This window comes from Suncus etruscus, chromosome 2, assembly GCF_024139225.1.
Source record: "Suncus etruscus isolate mSunEtr1 chromosome 2, mSunEtr1.pri.cur, whole genome shotgun sequence".
NCBI classification, from domain to species: domain Eukaryota; kingdom Metazoa; phylum Chordata; class Mammalia; order Eulipotyphla; family Soricidae; genus Suncus; species Suncus etruscus.
In genome coordinates, this window is record NC_064849.1 from 102,341,799 (window position 1) to 102,365,843 (window position 24,045).

The 24,045-nt window shown below is 34.6% G+C and overlaps 1 protein-coding gene across 1 annotated transcript in view; it reads right to left on the minus strand.

Moving 5' to 3' along the window:
- FYB1 (FYN binding protein 1) overlaps positions 1–24,045 on the minus strand; it is a 97,443-nt gene that overhangs the window by 21,725 nt on the left and 51,673 nt on the right. The window contains 9 exon segments of the mRNA XM_049767686.1: positions 965–1,102; positions 2,009–2,075; positions 5,508–5,530; positions 10,418–10,562; positions 11,239–11,398; positions 13,366–13,486; positions 14,549–14,580; positions 14,989–15,008; positions 18,357–18,403. Of these exon segments, the coding sequence (XP_049623643.1) occupies positions 965–1,102; positions 2,009–2,075; positions 5,508–5,530; positions 10,418–10,562; positions 11,239–11,398; positions 13,366–13,486; positions 14,549–14,580; positions 14,989–15,008; positions 18,357–18,403 (753 nt within the window).

Genomic DNA, 24,045 nt, shown 5'->3' on the forward strand with positions numbered 1-24,045 from the left:
CCAAATAAAAAAATTTTAAATGTCTAATTTTTGAAATACTGTTATAGTGTTTCACAAAACAGCTCAAAGTCAGGAAATATATGTAAAATCAATGTTCTATGTAGACTTTAGTATTGTGATTGTATAAAAAGACTATTTTAGAGAAAGTTATTAAGAGCTTTTAAATCCATATATATAAAATTATATTTAAGGTGCTATGTGAGGGCCAGGAAAAGAAAATATGAAGTCTAGTTTTTATATTAGAATATTTTAAGATTTTTAAATGATATTAATATAAAAATCATTATCCAAAGAGAATTAATATATCACAGAGTTACAAGAACCTTTAAGTGCTGCATTTAGGTAAAAGAAATTCCAAATTGTTTCCTTTATTTCTAGTCAATTAATTAAAAAAATTAAATACTATTTTAAGAGTAGCTAATATAAACCATTATGTGTCACTAGGATTGTGAGCTTTTAGATATGATGCCAAAGTTTAAAAATCTTAGTAAATCAGGCTGGTGAGGTGGCGCTAGAGGTAAGGTGTCTGCCTTGCAAGCGCTAGCCAAGGAAGGACCACGGTTCGATCCCCCAGCATTCCATATGGTCCCCCACAACAGGGGCAATTTCTGAGCACTTAGCCAGGAGTAACACCTGAGCATCAAACGGGTGTGACCAGAAAAAAAATCTTAGTAAATCAAAGGTGTGACTATGTACGAATGCATTAGGAAGTATGTGTGTCTACATGCTTATAGAGAAAACAAAACCTAACTCTACCCCATGTGATGATGTATGAAAACCTTCTCCTCTTACATAAATGTTATATTTAAGGGTGACACAATGAATTAAAGTGATTGTTAATAGAGAATGACAAATGGTTTACGTCTGTCAGAATTTTGTTACTGGTTATAAAATATTAGTAGCAGATGATTAAATTAAAATTAGTGTCGTTATTGTGCACTGGGTTTGGCTGGTGGACTCTTACTATGAACCTTCATTATTGTCTGATTCAGACTCTTTAGGTTTCACTCGTGTACTTTTCTTTTTGTCATCTTTTCCCTTGAACATCTTCAAAATTCCCCAAGGCCAGGTGTTACTCTGCTCTTCAACTTGTTGCATGGAGCTTTGGAGCATACAGGCATTGATCAAAATGGAAGATCCAATGCAATGTGAAGACGTGGATGAATATTCAGAATTTAAAGTCATTCTACTGTATCCATCATTAAGGCAGTGTCTACTCATGTTATTAAATAAGTTGATGCTACTAGGCTTCAAGGACATGTCTTTGAATACTGTTGCTACTAGGCAAGTAATAGAAAAATTAGTATTTTTTTCTACTAGGAGAGATTTCCTTTGGTCATCATTAGAGCAAGCTCATTCAAGGTTAAGTTTTAAACATTAATTCAGCTCTATTTTGTGATTAAATTAAATAAAAATTTTAAATAAGAAATTACATTAAAAATTAAATTAAAAATAAATTTCAAAATGCCACTTCAAGTTTAAATACTTAAAGAACTAAATATTGACTACATATTATCCTATCAATTGCATCTGAAAAAATTGCATATGATCTATTTGAGTTGTCTAGAATTATATTTATTGTTTAAAGGATTACATACAACTTATAAACTTGAGATATTATAAAAGATGAAAATACATCTTATTATAAATAATTTGAAAGAGTATGAAGAAATATGTATCCCATCATAATTCTTTATTCTTTTTCCACTTGTTTTGACAGTTTTTGTAGTACTTTCAATCATATGCTACTTCATTTTGTTAGAGGTGTAATCTCTCTTTTTTTGGTCGAGCTTTAACACTCAATAAAGCTTTCTTTATCGAGTGATAAAGCTCTCCAAAAATTAGCTGTGTGCTACATCTCTTAATCTAATGAAAATGTTTTTAATTCAAACATTGTAATATAATTTTGTAAAAAGATCACAATTCTCTGCTTCTTATTGAAATGAAAATCGAGTATATTTAATATAGTAAAGAATTTACACAATGGAAATTTACTGATCACTCTTACCCTTCAATGTCTTCTTCCTCTTCTATTCCATCATAAATATCATCATCTGGGGGAGGTGGGAATATTCCTTTAGATTAGAGGAGGAAAAATCTGTTAGTTTTATAATTTGATAAAATAAAGGTCACTCAAAAATTGATAATAAACTTGTTTTCTGAGCCAGAGCAATAGCACAATAAATAGGGTGTTTGTCTTACAAGCAGCTGACCTGGGTTCTATCTCCAGCATTCTGTATGGTCCCCCGAGCCTACAAGAAGTGATTTCTGAAAGCAGAGCCAAGGAGTAACCCCTGAACACCACCTAGTGTGGCCCCAAAGCAAAACAAAACAAAATTTGTTTTCTTTTACATGCAGAAAACATCCATTTTATTTGGTTTATTGTCTCCTTTCTCCTCCTTCTCCTCCTCCTCCTCCTCCTCCTCAACTTGCTCCTCGCTTATAATAGTATTAATAAATAATTTAAATTTACCATGCCTGACACCTTATCCCTATACCTCTTCTTACCTTGCCCTATCCCCCTCATCCTTTCTCCCCTTTATTAATCAGTTTTGTTGGCAGAGGCTAGGGGTCTGTTTATCTATGGCCATTGTTTAATTCCTAACTTTGTTTCTTCATATAACACACGAGTGAGACCATCCAGGACTTGTCTTTTAAGTTTGATTTATTTTGCCAAAAAGGACACTTTCTTTTTTATATTTTCATGATTTTATTCTTGTTTTTGGGGCAACACTTGTGGTGCTCAAGTTTTATTTCTGATTATGTGCTCAGGGATGACTTCCTGGTAGGCACAGGGTTCATATGGGGTTCTGGGGATGGGACCTGGGTTAACCTCATGCAAGGCAAGTGCTCTACCAGCTGTAATAGTGCTCTGTCCCAAGATTTTATTATTTTAAAAGTTAAATACCATTCCATTGTATTCATATAGTACAATAACTTTATTCATCTATTAGGCACTTGGATTGCTTCCCTATCTTGGCTACTATAAGAAATGCTGCCAAGAACAAAGTGAAGCATCTCTCTTAAAATATTAACTACTTAAATTAAAAAATCAACTTTATTTGTTATATCACATAGATAGTAGGAAAAGTTTTTTCTGATTAATTTAAAAGAATAAAGGTGCTGGGATGGTGAAAGGGACTGTACACCTTTTACTTTTGATGAGATAAAGGGAATGAGGGAGAATATAAAGTTGGATTTTATTGTAAAAAAAAGAGAAATGAGGCAATAAAGAGAAGTTAGTGGTATATATTCAAAAAGTATATTGATGAAGATATAAGTTAAAAAAAAAAGAGGGCCCAAAGACATGGCGCAGGGTATAAGGCATCTGCCTTGTGCTCACTAGCCTGGGACGGAACACGGTTCCATCTCCTGGCGTCCCATATGGTCCCCCAAGCCAGGAGCGATTTCTGAGCGCATAGCCAGGAGTAACCCCTGAATGGTGTGGCCCAAAACCATCTCCCTCAAAAAAAAAAAAAAAAAAAAAAGCAAATGAATAAAAAGTCAACTTATAAACACTGATGAAAGCTGCAAAAAAGAAAAGCAGCTCTGTCTTGTATTTCATTTTATTAAAGTGGTATATATACATATATATATGTATATGTATGTATGTATGTGTGTATTTGGTTTTTGGATCACACCCGGCAGCGCTCAGGGATTACTCCTGGCTCTATGCTCAGAAATCGCTCCTGGCAGGCTCAGGGGACCATATGGGATGCTGGGATTCAAACCACAGTCCTTCTGCATGCAAGGCAAACGGCCTACCTCCACGCTATCTTTCCAGCCCTTACAGTGATATTTTAACTTCCTGTTTTAACTTGTTATCCTACTCTGCTCAGGATCCTAATTTTTCCACAATGTTTCTACAATATTTCTATTTATTCTATAAATATTTCTATTTATTTAGTGCTGTATCTGCAGAAGTATGAATAATAAATTTTAAAATTTACTTCAATAGAAGAATATAAGCAGCTAGGTGTCATTAAAATGTTCTTAATTCATTGATAAGTAAACCAGGGGTCTTTAGGAGCTATAATTAAGGAGATAAAATTAGTTGTCATTACCGCAACTGTACGGGTCTTCCAGAAACATAACGAAAGACTTTATCCCAGGCTCCATTCTAGGAGCAACATAACGACCAAGAACACCATCTACAGAAGATGGATTAAAACGACACTGAAGAAGCATAACTGCTAGAACCACAAAGAATGACTTCATAAACTCCATTCCCTGAGCTGCACAGCCACCAAGATCTCTAGAAACAGAGGTCTGATTTTACCATCCAAGACAAAGCAGAAGTCTTCCACACACCACGAAAGCAGCAAGGGGAGAGTAAATGATCATGCGAGGAGTCTAGAGTTAATCCCATGACAATACACTTCAGGGGTCGAGAAACCCTGTATCTCCTAGGTCAAGGGAATTCCCTTTACAATATCCCCAATAGTTACTGTGCCTATGCAGGGGGATAAAGAAAAGGAGGGGGAAAAAAAGCACAAAACAATAATTTTTCCACATGTTTATTTATCGATTGATTTTTTTTGACGTCTTTATTTTGGTGTGGAGATTACGGTTGATGTCTCCAATATTATTTTATTTTATTTTATTTTGCCTGGTCTTTCTCTTTCTTTTTGCACTCGAGCATGATTTGATTTCAGAACTGAGACTATTGTGTGGTGCCTGTCTTTATTGCTGTAGTGCTCACCATTATTTAATTCGATATTTCTTTCTGTATTGTTGTGGTATTTCAATTCCCTTTTTCACGTCCTCTCTCAAACTGAAGTTGGAAGCCTCTAGGGACTCTGCCCATTTTCAGCGTATTTGACTTTTGACTTCTTTTTTTTTCCCTCTTATTTTGTACCCCAATCTATTGCTTTTCTTTTCTTCAAACAAAACCACATACCTCGATTTTTCTAGCTCTGCCTCTTAAATAGTGGGGGAAACAAGGGAGGGTTCCAGGACCAAACAGATATGTGATCACTAATAGTAAGCCAGACAAAGAGGGGTCCACCTACTCTAGCAGCCCGGGGGGGGTGATGGTGGGATATATGGGTTGTAGAAAGGGAACTGGAATGGGGGGAGGACATAGTTGGTGATGGGTATTCCCCTGATTCAATGTTAATATGTACCTAAAAATACTACTGTGAAAGACATGTAAGCCATTATGGAAAAAAATTGTGTTTTTAATCAGAAAAAAAATAAGTTGTCATTCATACAAGCATACTCTGGAAGGTATATATTAACTTATAATCATACTTAAATATTTGGCATAAAATGAAGAATTTTCTGGGCACTGAGAATGTATAGCTACTTTAGGTCTTACAGCAAACTTAGAAGTAACTTGGTTAAAGTTATTCATTGGCTAAGGTTCAAGCAAGGTCATTGGTTCCCAGCATAATATTCTTTCACAATAATAATTTCACTTTTGTAATTAAAAGCATTTTGTCATGAAAATACACAAAATGTTTAAGATTTATTGGAGAAATTATAGACAAAAGTATATGACTTACCTCCACTTCCACTATAACTGTGGCTGGAAAAAAAATTCATACAAATTAATTTAACATAAATTAGCTATCAAAAAAGATGTACACATATATATCACTTATAAGATGAAATTCCAATTTAAAGTTATCAGCATGCTACGTGTAAAGAGAAAGAAAAGTTGGATTTTAGAGTAATAGAAACAATAAAACAAAGCAAACTCAATAAAAATCAAGTGAGAGCCAGCACTACATAAGCATTAAATATAATGACAATTTTTGCAAAGATAATGGCAATTTTTGCTTCTAATAGTTTGCCATAATTAGTTTTACTGTTATATATAATATTATTTCATAGATAGACTTAATTAAAAATCAAGAGCAAGGATCATTATTGCATCAAATTCTATTATCTTTCCATATTTTACAACAACATTTTACTTTTGGTCCAATCGCATTAACTATTTTTTAAATAGCATTAACAATTTTTAAAATTGAACTGGGTCCCTCCTGGGTTGGCTGCATGCAAGGCAAATGCCCTATCTCTGTGCTATCTCTCCGGCCACCAGCACCACCACCACTACCACCCCACCCCCCGAGAAAATTACTTCTGATAAGGTCTAGAATATCTTTAACTTTTTTGCTAGTTTGTTGTGGGGCCATAACTGACTAGTGCTCAGGGATTACTTCTGGTTCTACACTCAGAAATTACTCTCAGCAGGCTCGGGAGATCATATGGCATGCCAAGGATCAAATCTGGGTCAGCCATGGCAGCAATGCAAAGCAAATATCCTACCTACTGTGCTATTGCTCAGGGCCCATTTTTCACTTTCTTAAATGCTATCATCACATTCATTTTCTAAGCTATTTCCCTGTGAGCTTGAAGGAAGCAGCTGGAATTCTGTGGAGTTGTGATTTTGAGTGGTTGCCATTCTGGCAGATTCATTTCATCTTGCAGATTCTTCCAGCCAATTTCTAAAACCAGGGTTCTAAAAATCAGAAGCAACACCATACATTATTTCATTCCCAGAGCAATTCTTTAACTTTCTAAAATGGTCAGCTCAGAATACAAACTATTTAGTGGTGGAGAGGAAGCAGAGGACTGTGAGAAAAGAGATGGGAAGATATAAAGGAAAAGTTAAAGGGAGGTAAAGAGTTATGTGCTGTGGAGAGCATGTTATGTGATGGAGTGGTGGTTTTTTTTTTTTTTAAACTTTCTCTTTCAGTATTTCATATTTAATACAAAAGTAACTGTCTTCAGTATAAAGAAAGGACAGCTTTTAGAATCTGGGGTATTTGGTCCCTTGCCTCTTCAGAATTTGAATCTCATAGGCAGCCTTCCTAACCCTGGAGATATGGGGCGAAGAGCAGGGAAGAGAGCGAGGTACCAGGATGCACCAGGAGGAGAGAGGAGATGATGGGGCCTCCTCCTTTCACTCTTGCTGGAGCAAGCTGCCAGCTAGGCTCATTATTGTTCCATTTCTCTAAGGACAAAGCATGTTCTGTTAGTAAAGCTCGCCAGCAAGGGCTGCAGCTTCAAATATAAAACTTGCATGGAAATTATATTTTGTATTTAATTTTCATGTTAAACTTACATATAATATAATGTGTTATATTATCAAGGGGAATTGATCTTTGTAAATATTGTGGTACAAGGCTTGTTTAAGTTATTGAGCATGAAAACAATATGCATCCTCCTTTATTTTATTAAATATAGGATACTTTTGGTGCTATGTTTACTAAGGCCTGTCATTTACAACTACTTACAGGTGATTTACAGTTGACTCAATAAAATGAAGATCAGAGTATTATTTTTGGGAAAGAATCATTATTATTAAAAATGTTACATTTTTTAGCAAATAATTTCTTTTCTCATAGAGTTATTATTTTTCTTTAAGTATAAACATTAGCTTAAAAATCAAGGGGGCCAGAGAGATAGCATAGAGGTAAAACGTTTGCCTTGCATGCAGAAGGATGGTGGTTCGATTTCCCATATCCCATATGTTCCCCTGAGCCTGCCAGGACTAATTTCTTTGCGTAGAGCCAGAAGTAAACCTTGAGTGCTGCCAGTGTGACCCAAAAACAACAAAAAAAAAAGTACTATCAATACAATTCTTTTTAACCTTCAGATAAGATGTGCATGCTTCTTTTTATTAAAAATAAGACAAAATGTTTATATTAATTATATGTGTAGACAGACATGCTTGTGTACAGACAGTCTGAGAGTAACTTATTTATATACAGAAAGTTGTCCTCACATTTATAGCTTGACTTGCTAACTAGGTTTCTATACTAAAACCAACTTTTGATCTAGTTTCTCTGCATACATTGTATGGTTTTTGAATCTAATTGAAGAACTTGTAGTGAATAGGATAAGAAGCTTTTCAGGTTGTCAGTCATTCCTTTTGGAGAGATGGACTCTCCAGACTGCAACATTACAAGTCTAAACAATGAGATGAAATCTGGTCCTTCTCTTGCCTTGCAAGCATATCACTAGCTTCGTTTGTTTTTGTTTTGGTGCCACATCCAGTGGTGTGTGCTCACTATTAAGGCCTGGTGCTCAGGATTCACTTCTGGTGGGACTTGGGAGACATATTGAATGCCAGGGAACAAATCTGGGTTGGCCTGATACAAGGCGAGTGCCTGACTCACTGTTCTATTGCTCTGGCTCCATTTCACTATTTTGATAGTTTTATACATTCTTGATAGTTAATAATAAAAACATCTTTCATTTGGAATTTGTGCTATGAAAGTGGGCACACTTTTACCCAAGGGCAATACTAGCCCTGACAAGATGTGTCTGGATCACAGGGGAAGGATTCATTCCACTCTCACAAAGTGGACATTAATAAATAATGATTCTTCACAGCTGAGATGAATTAGTCCTCTTTTTTTCCATTAGTTCTTGGAGATTAGGCTTTCCTAAGAAAGTAAAGGATACTGGAAGAAAGGAGGAATAAAATAAAGAGATGGAAAAATTAAAAAGGTTAAATGACAAAAGGAAGATGAGAGATAAAATAAAAGAAGGCATGGAGAAAAAAAGATGAGAAAAGAACACAAGGAAGAAAAAGGTGGTGGGCAAAGAAGACTGTTTTCCCCTCTGTTGCCCCAGAAACAAGCCCCTGCCTCTGAAGTTGTTTTCAGCATTCTTGATGAAGAGCCCTCAGAAATAATGTAATGAGTATGTCATGAGAAGAGGACCCTTAACCTTAACCTCCACTTATGACTAAATGATAACATAACACACTGGCCAATGACCAATGGCATACCTGATGCTCTGGGGCTCCCAAGCACATGAAAACTGTCTCTCAAGGAAGTTCCAGATAGATTTTGAAATGGAGTAAGTCTATTCCTTCTGGAAGTCCTGTCTTCCTCTCCCTCCTTTTCTGCCCCCCCCCCACTCCTCATTTTAGCCCTCAACCTATTTGGACAACCTGCCTAGACAGAAGTAGGGTATCTGTTTAGGTCACCCCCTCCCAGTATTTGAGCTCAGTCCATAAAATGTCCTGTCTCTCTCTCCATCACCTTTGATGGAGGAAATGTCTGGTCACCCTCTGCCTCTGGTCGACCCTCTGCAATAAAGGCTGTACTCCTCTGCTACCTGCCAGAGGAGGAAAGAATGCACTTCATACTGGAGGTTCATGAGAGAAGATCCACATCTCCTTTTTTGTTGTTATGGAAACACATTGCTGCAGCGGTCCTTCCTGCCTCCAATGCAACTATAGTTCATCAGGTGACCTTTGCCTCCACACACACAAAATGTCCCCTCCAGCTCAGAACAATAGTGATGATTGGGGGTGCTGGGAAGAACAGTACCTATTTCCTCCTTAGAATCTTTGACTCTCAGGGTGCTGCCAGCGAGGCCCAGGGACTCCAGAATTTTCAGCTTTCTAGTCCCTAACATTTCCTCTTGCACAAGCCATGACTGGCTTAATTCCTTAGCCATCATCCTCCCAGTATCACACTGAGATGACAGTTGCCCATCCTGTCAAAGTGAACTCCCGGTGATGACAGGAAATTAAAGTTTAACCATAAAACAACAGGGTAGAGCTATAGTATAAAGCATTTATTTCTCTATTAGTTATTTATTTGGCTTTTGACCCATACCTAGCAATATTCAAGGCTTATTCCTGGCTCCGTGTTCAGGGCTTACTCCTCGCCCTGCAATCAAGGATCACTCCTAGGATGCTTAGGGGATCATAGGGGATGCTGGTGAGGATCAAACCCAGATTGCAGCTGAAGTGACTGCATGGAAGGTGAGCACTTTATGCTTTATACTATATCTCTGGCCTGTTTTTATCTTCAGATATAAGCAACAAATATATGTAGAGTTGAAGATTTCAGAATTAAAAAGTTTTGGTATTTGTCCAGATATATAAAGATATATACATACTTTAATACTTATAATTTAATATATTAAAACAAATTAATCATTATTATAACAACAATATATAATTATATAATATGCCACAATAATAACAATGTAATATTAATATAAACATATTCACATAATAATATATTCTCAGTAACATTAATATTATAATATTGTTTATTAATATATAATTATAAATACATACATACATATACTCAGAGCCTCACATATCTTTGAAATATGCTCTTTCATTGGACCTCTATTCCCAAACCCTTTATGCTTCATACTTTACAACATTTTATTTTCTTTAAGCATATCCCTAAGATAAAAATCAGAATGAGGATTCTTAGATAGCAATTTGAAATATGACCATACATTTGCCAAGATTTGACAAATGGCCCATTTGAAAGAGCAAAAGATAACCCTATAAAGTATCACATTGCCTTAAATCCACTATAGAGTTACACTAAATGGCATTTAATCCCATAGTAGAAAATTCTGGATCTTAAAGTAGATCCTCTCTGACCAGAAGATGGTTTCATTAGTTTTGCATATCTGTACATACCTGCTCTTGGTGTCCTGCTCTGCGACATCATCATATACATCCTGGTCATCTTCTGGAGGTCTGGATGAAAGGGCACTGAGAGATGTCTTTTTCCGTTTCAAAGAATCGTAGTCAATCTCTACGGCAGTTGTTTTAATATAGCCATCTGCCAAACGACAATGATTCATTTTCAGGTAAATGGAGCTTAAATATATTCAAGTTGTCAATAAAATGCTAATTGTACATTTTCTTTGTAAAAATTTCTCTTATTTATTTTAGGGACTGGCAACACACAGACCAAAGGATTGTAGAAAGCCCCTGGATCATGTGATCTGGCTCTGGTCCATAAGTAGACAGACAAGTATGCATCTTGTTGGCTGCCTGTTGTCCATCTGCATATATTATTATATGCTCCACGAATAATATTATAAATAATTCAATGTCCCTTGGCAGAAAATATTTTCCTATCCCTGACTTTGCTTGCAATTCTGATTGCTAGATTCACTACACATGTTTTACTATATTTTGTAAAAGTCTTACGGTGTTGTTTAAGACTAGAGTCGATTTTAAAGATTTCAAGGGACTGATGTAGATCTTTTTTAGCCTTTTAAATAGTAAAGAAATCAAGGCTCTTAGCCTCTTTCTGTAAATATTTACATTGTTCCCCACTAAAAGAATTGCACCGATGAAGTAAAGACAGAACCCATATTTGCCCCTGTCATTTAAAAATCTTCCATCTTTGTTAAGTGCCACATAGCCCTACCTTAATTTGGAAGAATCTGAACATTTAATATTGGCTTCTAAAGCAAACACTTTGAAGTCACAGCAGTATTTGCACTCACACGACCCTCTTGCTGTTCTGCCCAACCATTTCCCTTCAGGGTTGTCTGTGATGCGGATAATTTCAATTTGCTCCCCTTGCTTGAAGCTCAGTTCATTCTTTCCGCCTTTGACATCACAGCAAGCTTTAGCCTGATGGATGACTTGAATAGGGCCTGTTAGCTGCAAAGGGAAGTGAAAAAAATCACAACAGGTTTTCTTCCTATTTGAAAAATCTTTAAGGAATGCAGTTTTGAATGATGTGTCCCTAATTTGCCATTCTGCCTATTTTCAACATTCATGCTTTGAACTAGAAATTGAGGATGAATGGCATTCTTAGTGACTGTTTCCATCACAGAAGAGATGAAAAAAAATCACAGAGGTCGTCGGGTCCAGCAAAGAACAAGAAAGCATACAAGTGGGGTCCAGGAGACAGGGGTGATGGAAATTCTGAAAAAGATTTGCAAAAGAAGTCACTAGTACCAGAATACTCTTGTATAACAAGCCATGCTGCATATTATGTGTTTCTGTGGAATATGTTAGCAATCTGTCTGGAAAATGAACACTTTCCCCATTTGTAGTTTGATTTATGATTCTATATAGATCTGGTTCTATATAGGTCTAAAACAGTAAAAAGAAAGGTAGGTTGATGGTAATAGTTTATACTCATAGTAAAAAGCATTTTCTCTTTGTAGTACTTGCTACATAAACTAGAAGCAGCTGTTACCTGCTATAAATAAAAACAACATTCTGGAAATAACTTTACATAATAAAAATATTATGTAGCTATTTTATATATTTGTAAAAAATATGAAATCATGCTGTTTACTGCAACATGGATGGAACTGGAAGATATTATATTAATTAAAAGAGATCAGAGGGGGCCCGGAGAGATAGCACAGCGGCGTTTGCCTTGCAAGCAGCCGATCCAGGACCAAAGGTGGTTGGTTCGAATCCCGGTGTCCCATATGGTCCCCCGTGCCTGCCAGGAGCTATTTCTGAGCAGACAGCAAGGAGTAACCCCTGAGCAACGCCGGGTGTGGCCCAAAAACAAAAAAAAGAAAAGAAAAAAAATAGAAAAAAGAGATCAGAGGGACAAGAACAAATACTGGGTGATCTCATACATCTGTGGCATAGAAACAAAATAGGAATAGACAGTATCAAATAAATATGAACTTTTGGGCACAGATTACAAAACTGATTACTAGACAGTGGGAGAAGAAAAGAGCTTGAGGTGATGAATGAATGAAGATCAGACTAGGGGTGACAGAAGGAGAGGGGTGTAGATCTTGGGTACCTTGGAGGGTGTGGAGTGCAGTAACTTTGTATACCAATACCACAATTTAACACTATTGTAACCATATTACATACTCTATATTAAAATTTTTAACAAGAAAAGAAAATTAATAGTCTGTTTCTGTTATTTAGAGGAATAATCTAGTTTAGACTGTAAACCCTAAACCACTAATTTTCTAATCCTTAAATTATTTTTTTTCGTTTGGTTTTTGGGCCACACCTGGTGATGCTCAGGGGTAAAATAAAGGTAAAAATGTAAAAGATCAATATTTGGAGTAGTTTATAAAAGCTTTAAACGAAATAAATTCACCTGAAGGCATTTGTTTTTTATTATACTCAATTATATATGTCACTGTGATATCTATATCTTAAAATAAAATTTTAAGTAGGAAAATATGAAAATACGTAATGAGGAGAGCAAAGATGGGCTTGAGTAAGTGAGTATTCACTCATTCAATCAACATGTGATTTCCTGAACATCCACTGGATATAAGTAATCACAGATTATTTGGATTTTATTGTATTATAATTTTGGGGCCACACCCAATGTTGCTTAGGGATCACTTCTGGTGGTGGGATATGATGGGATATGAGATGCTGGGGATAGAAGTTAGTCACATGCAAGCACTATATTATCACTCTGGTCACATACTGTATCATAATTCTTTTTTTTGTATCATAATTCTTATGCAGGTATAAGAAAATGCATTAGGCAAAAATTACTGTTTTGAAGATGAGTACTTGTCTAGAAAATAATCATTTAAACAATCATGTATAGTTTCAAAATGGTGTCCCTTTTTGTGAGTTATAAAGGGGCTCTTATATTTTTTTAATCCATCTGTAAGAAAGCTTACTTTAAACTTTTTCCTGATTTCTTGTTCTTTCTTTTCTTTCTCTTTCTGTTCTTTTTTCTCCAGTTCTAGTCTCTTCTTTTCCTCCTTTTCTCTTTTCTTTTCTCGTTCTTTGGTTGCTTCTCTGTGAATAAAAATTGTCCAACTATTTGAGCATTTCCAAGAGTTGATGTACTAAAAGTTCATTATCCAGAGCGGCCTCTATCCACATAGAAGACAATATCTTTAGTAGAGATGTTAGTTAATGACCATGGATTATTAACTTTCTCAGCTATGTGAATATTATTAAAAGTTGTGGAAACATATAACTGAATATACCTTCTAATAGTTCTGCTTCTGCTTCCTATTAGTTAATTGGGGGGGCAGCTATACTTAATTAAGCTATACTTAGGGGATTCTGCCTATTCCAAATGATTCTTGTTCAAACCAGGCTGATGTTTTTAGTATTAGGGTTCCAGGATATGGAAACAGATGCATGCCAAGTATGGCCTTAACTACTGCACCTATGTGTTGGCCCACTCCCATTAGTACTTGTGCTAGCAAGTGGAAATCATTATTTATAAAGGTTCTGTTCTTACTCAGATCTGCGTGAGTGGAATTAATATGTTTCTACAAGCTTGCATCTACAGGTACAGAACATACATATAAACCTTGTCTCAGAAACATTAGTCAGAACTTATTGACTAAGAGGCTGGGCAGGAAAATGTAGATATCTGAGTCATCACAAAACCATATTTATTTATACTTTTCAAGAAATGTCTGGATCCTGGGCTATTAAAACTCATTTTAAAGCCCTTCAGTGCTTCATCTTTTCTTGTTACTTTGGCATCTGTGCCTTGCTGATTTATTTCTTATAACACTGAGAGAGGTGAGCAATGCCCATATGAGGAAGTTACACTATATAAATTAATTCACAACACACACTGGGGAAAAAAGCAGCTTCTTGGCTTTTGATTCTTGCCTATAATGGACTTAGTAGTCTATATGTCTCTAAACTCTTTACCAATGGATTTTTGAGAGTTCTTTATAAAATTTTAGAAAAGTAAAGAATATTTAATCCTTTTTCTGAAATAAAATGCTAATTAAATGTCAGTCAATGTTTTCCTCTGAAGTTCTATATGCAATCTCACACAATCAAGTATTATAATAATGTTTAAAGGAAAATAAGATGAAAAGTATAACATACATGTCTTCATAGGTTTCTCCTTCACTCTCTTCCTATAAGTAAGACATGAAAAATGATAAATTTTAATTATTCAAAAGGGCACATACATATTTCATTGATCAAATACTTAGTAAAACAGGTTGAAATTTAAGTGCATGCAAAGTTGGCTTTAAAAATATGGTTTCCTTTTAAGAATAAACAGAGAAGGTGAGCACAAAATATCTCACTTTATATTTTTCTGTACAATCCCAAATGTGTAGCTAGAATTAAGTCATGGTCAATTCTATGATATTACTATTAATCACTGATTGGTATTTATGTTTAAAATATTTTAGGTAAGTAAATTATAAACAAAACCATCATAATTTCTCATGCAAATTTTAATTTGGTTTATACCTTTAGAATAAATCATAATAATCACTATTCACAGAAATATAGTATAAGAAGAAAAGAGATCTGACCTCATCTATATTTCCAGCACCTAAAGGGTTAAAAAACAAAGAATAAAATTAAAAGCACTATAATTAAGAAGCATTTTATACAAAATTGGAACAAAATTCTCAGAACAATTCATAATAACTTATGCTTATAAAGGGTAAGTTAAAATACCTGTATTTTAGTACTTATAACTTAGATATAAAATAATTTAACTGGGCCAAAGTGATAGCACAGTGGTAAAGTGTTTGCTTTGCACACAGCCAACCCAGGACTGATCCTGGTTAGATTCCCGGCATTCCATATGATCACCAGAGCTACGAGCAATTTCTGAGTGCAAAGTCAGGAGTAACCCTGGAGTATCAAAAACCAAAAGCAACCAATCAATCAAAAAAACAAACAAACAAAACCCATAATTTACTGACTTTGATAAAATTTAAAAAATAAAACCTTTGAGTTCTAAATAAAAAGCATTCACATCTGCTTCAGTGGGCTTGTGTAGAACAAAGATATTGGGAAATTATTACAAGAGGTTAATACGAACTGTTTCAGCCACTGTGAAAAACAATAATGAGATATTACCTTACACCAGTGAGACTGTCACACATCACAAAGAACAAAACTGATCAGGATTGGTGTGGCTATGGAGATAAGGGACCCTTCATCCACTGCTGGTGGGAATATTGAATGGTACAAACATTTGGAAAACAAAATGGACACTTCCCAGAGAATTGAGCTTCCATATAACCAGTAATTCCATTTTTTTGCATCTATACTATGGTTCCAAAATATTATTTTTAAAAGATATTTGTGCAGCTATACTGAATGCAGAACTATTCACATTAGCTAACATCTGGAAACAACCCAAGTGCCCAAGAACTGATGACTAGATTAAAAAATTGTGGCATATACACACAATGGAATGTTATTCAGATAAAAGAAAAAATAAAATCATGCAGTTCACTGAACCATTTATGAAACTAGATAGTATCATGCTCAGTGAAGTCAGTTAGAAGGAAAGGCATAAGGACAGAATGATCTTTCTTATGTGCAAAACATGAAAAAAACATTGTAAGGTGTGGTTATTGGAATTAAGTCCTTGAGAAGCCATTATTAATATTTTGAAAGCAAAAATAAAAAATCTTAAAAAGAAACATAGTAAGGAAATAACAAATGGGCAAAGGCAACAGAACTTCAAAATTAACCTCCAGAACTGAGTTAATTAATGGGTGGTAGATGGAAGGAACATTGGTAGAGAGATGCTGAAACTCTGGTAGTGGGTATGAAGCTGAAATATTGTAGTCATGAACCAGTATTATTAATAATTTTAAAAATCCTGGTACCTCAGTAAAAATAAAAAAAGAAATTACAAAGTGCTAGCACTTTTATTTATTTGTTTTATATGTTTTTTTTTTATTAGTCCCCATTTCTTTGTTGCTCTCAATCATTATTTTTTTATTTTTGTTTTTGGGCCACACTCAGGGGTTACTCCTGGCTATGCGCTCATAAATCGCTCCTGGCTTAGTGGACCATATGGGATACTGGAGGATGGAACTGCGGTTCATTCTAGGCTAGGGCTTGCAAGGCAGATGCCTTACCTCTAGCGCCACCATTCCAGCCATTCCAGCCCCTATATGGTTTTCTTTTATAAACAAAATCAAATTAATTAGATTAAAATATTTTACTGTTTAAGTGTTTAGTGATATAAACTAATCAAATTTTAAGGAAAATCAATATTAATAAACACGATACTAGTATTAGAAAACTAGACTAATAATGGAATAGCATATAGAACTAAAAGTTAAATTTACATAGATATGTATATATAATGAAAATATAACAAAATATACAGACACATAGAGTTTATGGAGCATAAAGCTGGTACACAAGTTAATGGAGAAAATAGCTTATCGGATTATGATAATAAAACTGGCTCCTTAATTATAAATTAGGATTTCTAGTAACTCTCATAGGTCATGTGCAAAGAGATCAAATTACATTGAAAATCAGGGATAGAATTTATAGGGAAAAAAGAGAACATTCATAGAAATTTTAAAATTGGGGCTAAAGAAGAATGTATGGGATGTTTAATTTTTTTTTGGTTTTTGGTTTTTGGGTCACACCCGGCAGTGCTCAGGGGTTACTCCTGGCTCTGTGCTCAGAAATCGCCCCTGGCAGGCATAGGGGACCATATGGGATGCCGGGATTCCACCTTCTACATGCAAGGCAAATGCCTTACCTCCATGCTATCTCTCCGGCCCCCGTGTGATGTTTAATTTTCTAAGGGATAAAGCTAGTTTACAAAATTAAAGGCAGAAATACATCATATTAAATTTTAATGAATTTGACTATATCAAATATATGTTCTTTGATGAATAGCATGAGCTAAATTAATAACATAGAATGAGAAAAGGTTTTTCAATGTTCACATCACATGTGAAAGTATTAATATTTAGAATATAAATGACTTGTGCAAGTCAATCAGAAAAATACATCAGGCCCGTCAAGCTTCAAAGGATAGGTATGGCATTAAAAGAGAGAAGAAAACCACAAAAATTAGTAAACGTTTCTAAAATTCAATTGTTGATTGAATTTAAAATGAGATATTATTATATACATATTAGTCTGGCAACACTAGAACGCTGATGGGAGTAAGAACATACATAGTTCAATTAGGGTACCCCATTCTTCACAGGCCAGACAGTTATTTAATAGCTTATAAGCAACAATCTACTGCTGGGTTATTCAATTTCCAGAGGTCCACCATGGGGTTATGGACAAGAAAGCATACATGTGTTTCAGTGAGTTGAAAAGAAAATGTCTATGCATGGAATGCATACTATGAAGTGTTTTCCAAGCAGGGCAGTGGTTTACAGAACAAAATAAATATACATAGAGCATGAATTTCACTAAAACCACAATACTTAATAAAGATAAGATTAAAGAAAATTATAAGCTTATCTTCATATAAGTTGAAATAAATGTATTCACACAATTGTATTAGAAGAAAATATACAGACATCTAGTTATTTCCCCCTTTGATGTTTTATTTTATTTTTATATAAATAAATCTTGACTTGAATCACCAGGAGATACACAGTTACAAAGATGTTCTTAATTGAGTTTCAGTCATACACTGTATAACATGCTTCACCGGTGCACATTTCTCACCACCAAAGACATCTATCTACACTTTCAATAAATTAAAATATTTGCTTTAGTGTGAGGTAAGGAATAGGATCAGGTCATAAAGACAAAAGGATAAAACAAGTAGTACAAATATTATATACTTATATTGATATTAATGATCCAATTCCTAAAAGGACAATTAAAAGTATAATTAAACTTCTGAGTCTGAGGTCATAAAATAACAGAACACCTATTTGTCCCTTACCATCTGAGTGCTTGACAGCATCTTGACTTTCTCCATTTACAGGACTTCTGAAAATGAGAAAGAAAATGTTGAGAGAAGCAATAGATGTTCATATTTCAAGGGAAAAGGGAAAAGAGTAACAGGATCAGGTTTGAATTATTATTTTCTTTTCCATCTTTTCCCTGATTTAAGAGGTCAGTACCATTAAAATAGAATTTTGCCTTATATTTATGCTACTACTATTGAAAATGATAGAGAATTGAAGAACTTGAGTCTTTTAGGGTTTCTCCAAGTAAAGGTAGTGATAAGTTCTAATCAAGTTGTAGTAAGTAATTCAGTTCTGGGATTCTTAAGGCATTTGATGGATTCTATAGGTATTGGTAACAAAGAGAAGAATTTACAATTCTTTGCTCCTAGATGTTCTCCAGTTGGCTTTGCTTCCATTATCTGTGACTAAGACTCCACAATCTCTTCATTTCAATCACTTCAATATTTTTTAAAATGTATTATTAGTACCTGAACCCAATAACCCACTTATGACTTATAGGATGATTTCTATTTCTCATTTCTATTGTTAGGTTGATTATAATTCAGGAGAAAATAACCATTTTTATAGACAGTGGATATTGCAAATGATTGGCATTCAATCTCAACAATATCCTTAACACTTTCTAAAATCTCATTATATTTTTTTCCAGTTGGCCCTTCTTTGGAATTTTTCCCTTATTTTACTCATAAAATAATAACTTTTATATATAAATTTTAATAATAAAATACTTTCCTTTAACCTCCAATCTTACCTACATATATACCCATCCTTGCCCATATTCTATTAAAGTCCTTTCCATCTCTATTACTAATACTACATGAAGTCACAATAATTTTACTCCCTAACATTATTTTTTCTGGTTGTTGTTTTTGGTCCACAGCTATCTGTGCTACTTCCTTATTCTGTGATCAGAAATCACTCCTGATGGTGTAGGGATGAAACGGGGTCAGATGTGGCAAGTACCACACCTTTGTATAATTTCTTTGTTCCTTTTAATTTCTTACTCTTTTAATGTCTTTCACTTTTTATGTAATTTATAATATATACTTATATATTTATTTTTGGTTTGGGGGCCACACTGGTGGTGCTCAATAGTTGCTTCTGGTTCTACACTCAGAAATTATCATCGGCAGGCTCAGGGTACCATATGAGATGGCCAGGAATCAAAGTTGAGTTGGCCATGTACAAGACAAACTCCCTACCCACAGTGCATTCACTCTGACACTCATAATTTATAATATTATTATTGGTCTTTTTTGTTTAAACCTATTCCTAAACCTGTCAGTGTTTCCTTCCTCAGCACAAATTGCTCTTATCCACAAATAGCAAGCACTTCTTAATGTCTAAATCCTTTTCATTTTACAAGATAATTCTTTCCCTAATCAAATTGAGGAAACCCATTTACACTCATTGAGCTGACTTGATCCCCAGTTTAAATCATTAAAATGATCATCTGAATTGTTAAAATTATACAGTAATTATTATTTTATTTTTTCCCACCATGAGATTGAAAGTCTTTTAAGGAACCACATTGTCACTTTGCTAGTTAATTTGTTATTATGACAGTCATTTGAGAAAGCTATGAATATAATTTCTGTCATGTGTATGGTTTAATAATGTACTAGTAATAGTAAGAAAGATGTGAAGTCAGATCAGCTAGACTACTGGTCCTGCAGCTTACTTCCTATAACAGTTTGAATAACTAGTACTTGAAAAATTATGGATATATTCAAAACACACTCACAAGGATATGTTCAGAACACATTGATGGATATAGTCAACACATATTGATTCAGGGGCCCAAATAAATCTTGCTTATTTTATATAGGATTAAATTAATAATATGTAACAACATTAAAATCTTCAAAATATGAAGTCGTAAAAATATAAATGGTTGTGAGGAATAAAAGAAACAGAAGATGAGAAGAAACACAGGTGAATATTATGGGGGGATTAAACTATGATCAAGTGCAGAAAAAAAGGCTCCAAATGGAGAAAAGCCCTCTAAAAATAGTGAACTTAGGTATAAAGCAAGTCAAGCTGAGGGACAAGTGAAACCTTTTGCTTTCCTGCTATATCATGAAGAAGTCAAAATGAACTTGAAAGTTAATTTAATTTAATATGACTGTAATTTAAAACTTTTTGGTTTTTTTATTTACTTATTGTTTTGCCTACACTTAGCAGTGCTCAGGGCTTAGTCCTTAGTCCTGGCTCTTCACTCATGGCTTACTCTTAGTGGTATTCAGGTAACTAAATAGAATGATGAGGATTGCACCAGTCAGCCAGGTGCAAATCAAGTGCCTACCCACTGTGATATCTTGCCAGCCCTGATTGTCATTTAAAAAAGCTATTAGAGTTCTAATTTCTGATTTTCAAGATGTAAAGCTGTTGACCTTTATACCATATTTATCTGTAACTAGCTTTTAATTTTCAGAGTTTATTTTTCTAACAGGAAGAAATCTAAGTGACAAAAATATTTGTTCTGTACTTGCCCTTATTGATCCTGTGAACTTCTTTTTAGAACAAGCCTTCCTATATTTAATACAGGAGAAACTTTTAAACCAGGACTCGTGTAAGCCAATGTTTTCCAAATGGAGTGAAGTATAAATATCTGATAGTTTGCAACTTATTTAAGTTTCAAATTCCAGAAAAATTTAAATATTTCTAGTTGATATTAAGTGTCTAGTAGCAAACTCTTACTTTTCTTCTAATCATAGAATCAAAACTCTTACATTATGAATGATCTCAGGGTCAGAACTGTTTAATCATTCCTTTTTCAACCTTAGTCATGTCTCATTATTTATTATCTTTTCATGATTTCACTTTTTCTCTCTAATTACTATTAATAACCACCTATGTGATTAGTATACCAAAGCCCTTTAACCTTGGTTCTGTTTTTCATATTTAGTAGATTTAGTTATAACAATTAAAATAATGGAAAATTTAAAATATGGTTCCAAGAAATGTGTGTCACTAAAAATGTTGATTTGAAAGACAAAAAAAAATGTTGATTTGAACACTATTAAAAATAAGCATATTCGGGCCCAGAGAGATAGCACAGCCGCGTTTGCCTTGCAAGCAGCTGATCCAGGACCTAAGGTGTTTGGTTCGAATCCCGGTGTCCCATATGGTCCCCCGTACCTGCCAGGAGCTATTTCTGAGCAGACAGCCAGGAGTAACCCCTGAGCACTGCCGGGTGTGGCCCAAAAACCAAAAAAAAAAAAAAAAAAAAAAAAAGCATATTCTTTTGACCTCTTTGGATGCTTAAGTACCTAAAAATGTAAATTGCTGATTTCTCACCACTAGGTGGGGAAACAATACAACTTAAAATACAACAGAACTTTAGTCTAAATTGCTTTATTTAAAAAATGTATTTACAACTTCTAAATTATAATTCTAAACTTCTCATTCAATTATCAGTCCATTTCCAACACCTCCTGAATTGGAATAACATAATTACAAAGGACTCCTGGGAAGTAGACAGACTGGCTGCAGAGTCTCTAGATCCCATGAAGAACTAAATCTTACCAGTTATTTATTCTCTCGGAAAGTCAGTGTTTCCTCTGAGCACAAGATCCCAGTTGATCTCATACTTGGTTTCTGGACTTCTCTCCTCTCCACCATGATCATTTCCCCCTTTTATTGGATCATCCCTACCGGCCTACAAACTGTTATTTCTTCCATCTAAAAATATGTCTTTATTCCATTTTTGTCACTAGTGACTGCCCCATCTCTTTCCTCTTCTTTTCCTCTTTAAAGTTCTATCAATTTGGATGAAACTGGTGGGTATCATGTTAAACAAATCAAGTGATAGGAAGAAAGATAAATATTAAATGATTTCACTTATCTATGGTACATACAGAAAAAAAAAAAACCCAAGTGACTAAACAGTACTGAACAATAACCAAGTCTGGGCCTTGGATTGCAATACTCAGATTTACCAAATAGATTTGAGGTAAGGAGGTAAAGAGACAGATTAGAAGGGCCGTGAGGACTTGAGTGGAGGCTCTTTGGTGATGAGGAGGTAGACCACTGTGTACATTAAAGCCATACATGTTAACCCTTTGTAAAATAGATCACAAATGAAAAATAATCCAATATCCTGGGGAGAAAAGTGCTATCTGACCTCAAACTGCTTAAATTCTTCTGTTCATTCATGCTGTTTGGGCTATTTTAGTGAGCCATATTTCAGAATTCAGACATTTCAGAATTTTTCAAGGTTCCCCACACCTATATCCCCTGTCCTCACTTTTTTGTTCCTTTCTTCAATACCATCTTCTTCCTCTTTAGAAAGTCCTCATTTACTTGTCTACCAAAAACCACAATCTTGTCTTTTCTTTACTGTACTGTTAGTAACTTTTTAGTCACCTATGCTGATTTCTTCCCTCAGTTTAGCAGTTAGAGTGTTCCAGGACTGAGTTCTCTCTAGTTATACTCATTACCTTGGTAACTTAACCTGTCTCATGATTTAAAGCATGAGATATATACACATGCCCTTAAAATATATTTAAATACATTGCATATGTAACATATATATGTATAATATAATGTATACATAATATAATACATATATGTATTATTATTGTTGTTTTTACTAGGGTATAGAATCCAGATGTTACAGTGACATTTATAAAACATTTATTAGGAAACATTTCCATCTAGTCAATTCTTTCAATAGTTGCTAATGCATTTAGGAAAAGATCCTTAATTCCTACCATGTAAAAGCTTCCATGGATATTTTTATTTTCTCTGTCCTCTTGCTCACTCTCTTTCAAACATAACTACTTCCATTCTAGCTTATATATTTGAAGACTTTGTTTCTCTTGTCTATATCCAAAGATTACTTTGTTATCTCTGTTCCAAACTCTCTTTCTCCCTTGAGTCTTTATTCAAGTAGTTCTCCAAAAGGACTACATTCACTTCTCTTTTTAAAATTGCAACATACTGAATTCAATGCCACACTCATATCACACCACTTAACCTTATATTTTTTCCCATAGCACAAGATACTTCCTTCAAAGTGTATTCTTTCTTCTTATTTTTATTCTTGTGTCTCTTGCCTTATTTCATGTGGGAAAGAATTTTTATTTTGTTTACTGATGTTTGCTTAGTTTCTATTACAAAGGCACAAAGTGGTGATTAAAAAATTGTTTAATGAGTGAGAAAAATCGATTTAATTTTGATTCAGAAGGATCTGTAAGTAGAAGGAGGAATGTCATTAGTAGGCCAGCAGAGGGAGAAACTGGGAAATTTCCATGTGGGGATTTTGAAGGGTGATTGCACACACACACACACACACACACACACACACACACACACACTAAAGCATCCATATACTTTACTTGAAGATAATCCCACAAACTTCCCTCTCATATGAAATATAAACCTTTGAGCCTAAACATCAAGACCCATTTTTCTTTCATTTCCTCTTTGCATCTTATCTAACTTCCCCTACTTGGGGAAAGTTTCTAACTCAGTTATTTCTTCATTTTGGAATTAACTTGATCTTATGAAATTTGAGAGGCTTTCACTCTACATTAAATATTCACTTTTGGGAAAAAAATAACAGCGGGGCCAGAGAGATAGCATGGAGGTAAGGCATTTGCCTTGCATGCAAAGGGACGGTGGTTCGAATCCCGGCATCCCATATGGTCCCCCAAG